The following is an 8,444-nucleotide window of genomic DNA, read 5'->3' on the forward strand; positions in this document are numbered from 1 at the left end:
CTTTATTGACAATATATATTATAAGATTTGATTTTATATATATATATATATATATATATATATATATATATATATATATATATATATATATTCTTTTTCTTTTTTAAATTACTCTAGTATAGTTGTTCTCTCTATATATATATATATTGATTAACTTTTTTTCATAAGTTTTTATTGTTTTATATCTTTTTTTATCAAATAAACAGAAAATAATAATTTAAACTATATTTTAATAAACTCTTTTCTTTTATAATATTTTAATTTTATATAATAATAATAATTCAAATTATTTTTTTAATTTGTTTAAAAAAGTGAATAATACATCTGTTTTCACCAGTATCTTTAACGATAATAGTTTTATGGTGCGAAGAAATTTTACGGATAAAAGTAACTAAAACAGGTTTGAGTAATGGAACTAACAAAAAATTTCAATATCCAAATAAATTTGAAAAGCAAACATCTATCGTATCGTCGTCAAATTTCTTCTGTTGAATCAATTTTCTATATTCTGTACAAGTTTATTGCCTGTTATCATTTTGTTGTTTTTTCTTCTATCTTTCATTAATTTTGAATACACTTTTTGCGATGTGAAAATACATTTGAGAAAAAAGTAAATGAAAAATGTGAAAAGTAATTACGAGGTGTACAAAGTTGAAATTAATACGAGTTTCTTTAAAATAAAACAGATATCAAAACTCACATTTTTCTCTTCTTTACTATTGTAAAATTGTTGAACACCTTTCGTTTATTCTGAAATGGACTTTTCCAAATATAAAAATACATTTGTGTACATCCATTTGAAAATAAATACAGATTACTTTAGAATTTTATTCTATGATGTTTTAAGAAAGTTACCCAACTTATATTGTCAGGCCCAACTAAAATTGTTCATGACACCGTTTTTTTCTCTTGCCACTCCACTTCTATATTATTTTTTCACCATAATTACTCTTCATCAAAGCTATTCTCTTAATAACAGTTTAGGATAATTCGTAGATATGAGAGAATTTATTTAAATTATAATATATTATTAGAATGTCCGTAAATGCGATTTAGATATATGTGAATGGTGAGATAGAATTTCAATCAGGAATAAGAAAATAAATCCAAACAATTTCTAAATTTTTTGTTAAGATAAAAAGAATTTTGGTAATAATATTATCAATTAATGGTTATATATTATATCATACTTACTATTTTATATAAGATGTTAATCATTATTGCAAATTTTATAATGTTTAACTATGTTAATGATAAACTTTAAAGTAATGATCGAATTAATGATCCGTTCTTGAAACATTCATTTTAATTCAGTATGCGTGTGTTTGCTTTAATATTTTATTTAAAATTTAATTTGATAAAAATAAGTTTAATGTTAATTATGTTACTGTTCCTTTTTATATTTAGGATAAATTGAAGGATAATGTGATGTTGGAATTATTGACTAGAGAGATAATTAAATATATTGAGTATGTATTAATAAGATAGATAATAATGAGTTGTTAATGTTTTGTACGAAATAAGATTTGAGCTAATACAATAATATAAATGTATAAGGTGGTGAGAGTATATGTATATTTCTCACATAAAAAGAGATGACTCTACCTCCTCTTGAATCATATATTCTTTAACTATATACAGGAAATTAACAAAATTCTCAAGAAAATGAAAAACTTATTTTAATTTATGAATGGGAACCATATCAAACTTCAATAACCGATACCATTTTATTGAAACCAAAATTCAATAAATTCACTATTAAAAACATATTAAACACTAAATAGTTTAGTAGACACAAAATTAACATGCAAGGAAACAGAGAGAAATTAAAAGAAATAAAAGTAATTATTTATAAACGTTCTTAGTACATAACACAATAACTATAAACATGATAGAAAAAATTAATACATACGTATGCATTGCAAATCTTATTATTAGAGTCTAATTTTATATTAAAAAAATTTATTCTTATCTAATATATTCTAAATTCTATGGATAGTAGATTTTGAACGCATATAAATAAAGGGCACATCACATCATGATAAGTCAAACTTCAAGTAATTAATTAAAAATAAGAATAATTATGATAATCGATTCGATAAAAAAATATAAAGATGCATACATTTTGAGATTTTTAATTTAAAATCTCCTTGCTTTTTTTAATGAAAGTGAAGTTACAGTAACATGCATGGGGTTGACAACTACACCAAGATGTGTTCTTGTTCCTTGTATTATACCTAAAGTATTCCTTCATTGAAACGCAAAGTGTGCCACAACCATATTACACACACACATGAACCTCCTTCTTTCACCGTTTCATCTTCACACTTCACTCTCTCTTCACCGAAGATGCAGATCTCAACACGTCCTTCTTTTCTTCTCTTCTTCTTCTTCTTCTTCTTCTTCTTCTTCAACTCTCTTGTTCATTCATCATCCTCTGTTCAAGGTATACATCACACGTGCCGTGTCAATGCATGTTTAATTCTCCTCTGCTCAACCCTAAATTCCAAGCTCTCATTCATGTTTTGTGTTTCCACTATTTTAGATTTCCAGCCACTACCAGCACCCATCTCTGGCAGTGATTACAACTACGAGCCTCATCTGTCGCCACCGGCGCTTCCGCCTGTGCCTGCTGGTGGTGGTGGTAGCGATTCTCTTTCCGGCGAGTCCGTTCCCCCGTCGCTGGCGGTGATTGGGAAGCGGCAACACGGATCTCCAGAAGCTCCGGTGAAGGACAACGGCGGTGCGTGGTGGTGTTCGGTGAGGGAGGAAGTGGAGGAGTGTCGATTCTTTGTGAGTGTGATTAACCAACTAACGGGCAACTCATGGAAATGGTTAACTCTCAAAAATTATATTCTCTTTACTTATGGATTTAATTTTCTTGCTCATTACTGTTAAAAGGGTTTTACATTGTGGACTAAAATTAAAAGTCAAGTTAAAGTAATTAGTTTATAAGTTAACAATTTTCTATAATAGTAATCTCTAATTAGTTGGTTGATATTGTAAAAATTATTTACATACATTTAGATTATGTCTCGTCTATGTATTAACTAATAAATACAGAATATAATCAGAAAGTATAGTTTAAGAGGATTGGATTTTCATTAATGATACTTGTTAATTAGTTTACAATGTAGATTTCTTTAAAAAAAATGTTAATAGTTTATATGCTATTCTATATGTGTCCTTTCAAGTAAAGTTTACAAATTATAAAATAGAATGAGAAAAAAAGTTTAATATTGTAAACGTATGTAATTAGATAAACAAGTAGATTTTTACAAGTAAAATAATAAATTCATAAATAAAATGAAAATAAAAAATAATCTAAACTATATGAGAAATGATGTTTGAGCCAAAAACTATTATCCTATATCTCGTTTTTATCTAGTCACCAAAACATAAAGATAGGATCGTTTTGTAGTTAGTTTTTACATTACAAGTCATAGAAGATAAATATAAGTATAATATAGATTATTATTATGATACTTATTAATATAGTATTATTGATTATTTTAAATGCGTCTATATATTAAAAGAGTTGTAAAAGAATATTATTGACTTTTGTTATAAAAATTCTGAAGAGGCAAGACTTTTAATCCTTATTTAGAAACACATTATCAAAAATATTTTTTCCATCGTAAATTTTCTCTAGCTTGTTTTCAAAGACCAAGTGTAACTAATCCAACCAGTAAGTAACGACAGTATCAAGTTAAATTTTATATCTTACACGCGTTGAATTTGTGAATTTTATAAATGAATTTTTATTATTTCTTGTTTTTATGATAATTTTAATTAATATCTCCATTTAATTTATAAATATTTAATTCATATTTTCGTCATTTTATATTTCGATAATATAACTTTTATTAACCAGTTTTAGATGGTTACATTACAGTGTCAAAACATTGAGTCTCTACCCGTCACTGAACATAATCAACTTAAAAACCTTTTTTTTCATAGTTTATAGTTTAAAAGAAAAATAAATTTTGATCTTCACCTAGTTATTCACAATTTTCCTTTTTAAAAATTTAGCTGATTCTTACCACAATTTAAGTTCCAAGTGTTTATTTTCTTCGTTGGAAACTTGAAGTTGATGGTACCCTCAAAAAAGACTTTTAATTTGGTCCTGCTTCGGATTCTAGCAAATGGATAACTGAAAAAGGAATATGCAACATTTCTTTCTAGTGATACGACTCCTATTTCTTATTATGTTCTCCTTAGTGTCCAAAGAGAAAAAGCCCAAGAGTGCATGGTTTCGATTCAGAAAGGAGAAGCAGATTTGGTGAACTTAGAAGCAGGGCTTGCTTATACTGCATTCATCAACCACTCTATGAAAGCCATAGCCAGTGAGATGTACTGTGATCATTCCAAAACCTATGAAGCAGTTGCAGTAGTAAACAGAAGGGTATGTGAGAGCAAAGAAAAGATCAGTTTAATGGACTTCAAAGGCCACAAGTCTTGTCATGGAGGTTACTCCACAGCAGTTGGATGGAACTACCCTATCAATTACATTAAAAATTTAATTAACAGTGCAGAACAGGATAGCAGGAAAATTGCAACTAGTTTTTTCTCTGCTGTCTGTGCTCCATCAGAGGTTGAAGGTTTTGATATATGCAGTGCATGCAGCAAAGAGAATGAAACCTGCTCTGAAAGGGGTAAATACTCTGGTCATTCAGGAGCTTTTAGGTGTCTGGTAGAGGAATTGGGAGACATTGCTTTTGTCAAGAGTGATACTGTGTTGCTCTATTCAATGGAGGGGCCTCATAACCAATTATGGTCAACAAAGTCTGTCAGGGACTTCATGTAAGTATCTTCCATAGGAACTTTTTACATTATATATAACAGAGAAAATGTGTGTGAAAACATTCAATTGATTAACTGCAGGTATCTTTGTCCGCAAGGAGGGTGCAGAGAAATCAATGGCTATCCTGGAGATTGTTCGTAAGTTATTAACACTTGGTTAATGAATTGCCAATAAATCCTTGCTTTGATCATGTCAACTTTAGTTTTACCTGCATATTCTATATGAGAAAATATGGATTCCAGTTAAAGCTTCAAGATACACTATACTCAAGTGAGTTTTTCCTGATTCATAACCAGATTTGGAGTCGTTCCTGCAGATGTGATAATGACTCATAACTCGATGCCCAACGAGAAGAGAGAGCATATTTTGGAAACATTAACGAATACTAGTTTGGTAGATGCTCTTCATGCCCCAAACAACGTTCGCGGCCACTTATTTAGTCCAAGGTAAAATAGAATATCTTGTTATAAGAACTTCTTTGCTTGATTAGTACTGTGGTCCCAGCAGGTTTAAGTATTACAGTGTAAACTTCTGACTTAGTCCATGTGAGTTAAAACTTGACTTAAAAGTGAAATCCCAAAAGATTCCTATATGTAGATATCTGGATGAAAACAGTACTAAGTACAAAGATCAAAAGGACTATGTCTCAAAAATTCAACCCTTTCTATGCAGTACCCAAGGACTAGCCATGATTGAAAAGGTCACACGGCTATATCTGGGGAAATCAGCTTCAATCTCACAGAGCATACAAAAATTGAATGCCCCAGAAACCGGAGACAACTCATATGAAGCAGATAACGGTTCAGGTAAAGTCTAATTCCATAATCTATTTGGAGCAATAAATCCTAGATCTATTGTTGCACTAACTTTATTCCAACATGCACCTTAACAGAAGAAGCTTCTTCATCTTCATACACTTGCTGTTCACAAGTAATGACTGTGCTCTTACTCCTGATGTCACTGCTGATACTTGGAATACTCACTACGAAATAGAACAAAAATGGGTATTATTCTATTCCATATGAAGTACAAATTGCTGCAGGTACTATTTTGTTTGATGTAGGTAGCATTTATAGAAAAACTAACATGACGAGATCTGAGTAAAACAAAAAAGACATGGTTTTATATTTAATTCCTTTCTTGTATCTGTAGGTTTCAATAACGAAAAGTAGTTCTGCTCACTGAATTCTTCCGTCGATAATGGAATTAAGAAAAATTGCCAATTTCAAATGAAAACTATTAATTTTTTTGCTTTTAAGTTTAACTTGTTCATTCGCAAACGATATGTACAGATATTTGAAAGCATGTTGTGGTCTGCATACCTCAGAATCAACCTATACCAGTTTTTACAATTTAATTAGTCTATGAATGAAGCTTTGTACACGAGATATATAGCAATATATACATATATATGTATGAGAAGTGTGAGTAGGAATGTCACCAGTGCTCCATAATTGAGCAAAATGCCCAGGTCCTACAAACAATATCATTCTGCCTAATAGACACAAGTTAATGTCACGTACATTTAACAGCTATAGTGCTATACAATGTGAATCATGTACTTATTTGTGAGCAGGAACTAGTAAAGGTCACGGAGGAAACTTATTCATTCTGATATATTATTGGATGACAGTAAGATAGGCAATATTATAAATGAAATAGTAACGATACAAAAATTAGGATAGAAGAAGCAAAATTTCAACATTATACATCATAGTAAGCACAGAAAACCACTTTTGTTAGCTTCAATCAGCATACATTGCTTGATTATTTATCACAGATGAGATAGTTTCCTGATCAATGATTTCTAAGCATGATTTCATTTGTACATAGTTATTTATTTAAGATGCAAACCAGAATAACAAACAGTACTCAACAAAAGAAAGAAGCCTTTGAGAAACAAGGGGTGTTCCACCTATTTCTGACACTGGTTCCATCTTGCATAGAACCTTTTCAGAAGATTATATTTCCAATTACTGAGGAAATAATAGAAAGCTTAAACGCAAACAATCTATATTGAGTTCGGAAAGAGAACATCATAATTAACCGCAAAACTGTGGTGATCATTCATTGTATATTTTATTCTTGATAACAGTCGTATCTCGCTATTAATACTAGGGGTTTATGTATTCAAAAACAATACCATATTCACAGGGATTTATCTCCTTAAATTTAGTTGTTTATATTTCCTAAATAACCAGCACGTTCATCTATTTATAGGTCCAATGACCTCATGATTAAGTACAATATTACTCCTAAATTTGAGATTAACATAAACCACTTGCTTCTTTTAATTGTAAACAACAGAAGCATCAGCAGATGTATTGTGTAACCAAACAATGACCACAGACGGAGACTTACAGTATCACAAAATTTCTTTACAACCAAAATAAAAGTAAATTAGGACAATTGACGCTGAAGATTTATACTTTACTTCAACTTAGCAGCTCGGCCCGAACCCCTTAGGCTACACTTGTGTTCTTCAATTCCATTATATCTCTAGAGGTAGTTTAAACTAAAAAAACAAAAACCAATTATTAAATTTTACAAGCCACATAAGATGTCAGACCTGAGCATTGAATTGAGCTAATAGGATCATATATTATAATGCTTAATCATTTTTCTGGTTCTCTACTTGTGCAAGTGTGAAATTAATGAGAGCAAAAATGCTTGTGTGCCTGTTATGTCCCTGAAAGCAACGGAGATAGAAGATGGGAATTCTTTAATTCAATAGAGTAATATGTAAGATAATCTAAACAGTCGCTACCTTCCCGGATTTGTATTTCAATTCTCGAAGAAGTGTTCATGCAGTTCTTTATAAAGCAGGGAAATACTTGAATGTAAGTTTGGTGGACTTGTTTGTAGAGCCACATCACCAATAATCCTTTGAGGAAAATATCCACCCCTGAAATGGTACAACTGACTAACATCATGAATAACTATTTCTTGACCTGTGATGTCTGAGACAAGCTTCACAGAATTATGGAAATCACAACAAACGAAGGTTTTTACGAGATCTGATACTTTTCATATGGCTGTTTATTATAAAGGCAAAAGCAAAAGGCCAATTTCTCATCATGATGATTAAGTTGTTCTTTTCTCTCCTTGTCTGGAATGTTAAGAGCACATGTTAAATTTGTGGGACATAACCTTTTCCATGATTCCTTGACCCATTTGAGCATGGCTATTAATCAAAAACATGCCACCACGATACTTCATTCTGCTCAAGCATGTCAAGAAAACACCATACACGCAATCTCCATGTTACAACTTCCAACATCATAGATTAACCAGTGCAGACCCAACAAACACGTCAGATAATCAGCCAACCGTAACTGCCGCTGCCTGAACCTGTTTCCCTAAACTCACATCCAAGCACGTATACCAAGCTTTCAAAGAAGTGGCCACTGCGAAGTAATTCTGCAGTACTCCCCTGCCTTCCCATCTCACAAGACAATGCATACCTTTCCGACCATCACCCTCAGCCACAATACCTTGAGTCGATGCAGTCCAGCAGACAACACCCTGTTCAGGCATTTCATCAAGCACCCGGCGTGCATAGGAGAGAAGTGGCCACATTTATCAATCAGCGAAACCGAAGTAAGGATATTGCTCAACCCCGTTTTTCAGCTCGTGTCCA

The 8,444-nt window shown here is 31.3% G+C and overlaps 1 protein-coding gene across 5 annotated transcripts; it reads left to right on the plus strand.

Annotated features, from left to right (window-relative positions):
- Positions 1–2,251: 2,251 nt before the first annotated feature.
- LOC114190524 (uncharacterized) lies at positions 2,252–6,878 on the plus strand. Of its 5 annotated transcripts, none has more exons than XM_085675593.1 (8): positions 2,252–2,446; positions 2,546–2,834; positions 4,222–4,803; positions 4,885–4,941; positions 5,101–5,250; positions 5,477–5,610; positions 5,697–5,846; positions 6,097–6,878. In XM_085675593.1, exons 1-7 carry the CDS (start codon positions 2,350–2,352, stop codon positions 5,795–5,797), a joined length of 1,410 nt encoding a protein of 469 aa, XP_085531719.1. In that variant the 5' UTR covers positions 2,252–2,349; the 3' UTR covers positions 5,798–5,846; positions 6,097–6,878. The 5 variants fall into 5 exon arrangements, with proteins under 5 accessions (XP_085531719.1, XP_085531721.1, XP_027935250.2 ...); XM_085675595.1 differs by having other exon boundaries at positions 5,697–5,808; XM_028079449.2 differs by lacking the exon at positions 6,097–6,878 and adding an exon at positions 5,957–6,040.
- Positions 6,879–8,444: the final 1,566 nt, after the last annotated feature.

Source organism: Vigna unguiculata, chromosome 7 (genome assembly GCF_037176805.1).
Source record: "Vigna unguiculata cultivar grain cowpea cultivar isolate G323 ecotype 2 chromosome 7, ASM3717680v1, whole genome shotgun sequence".
NCBI lineage: Eukaryota > Viridiplantae > Streptophyta > Magnoliopsida > Fabales > Fabaceae > Vigna > Vigna unguiculata.

What these genes read in the sequence shown, in the direction of transcription:
- LOC114190524 (XM_085675593.1), top strand. Translation starts at nt 2,350, where the DNA reads ATGCAGATCTCAACACGTCCTTCTTTTCTTCTCTTCTTCTTCTTCTTC. An exon ending in TTCATCATCCTCTGTTCAAG is followed by an intron (nt 2,447 to 2,545) that starts GTATACATCACA and finishes CCACTATTTTAG; the next exon opens with ATTTCCAGCCACTACCAGCA. An exon ending in ACGGGCAACTCATGGAAATG is followed by an intron (nt 2,835 to 4,221) that starts GTTAACTCTCAA and finishes TGTTCTCCTTAG; the next exon opens with TGTCCAAAGAGAAAAAGCCC.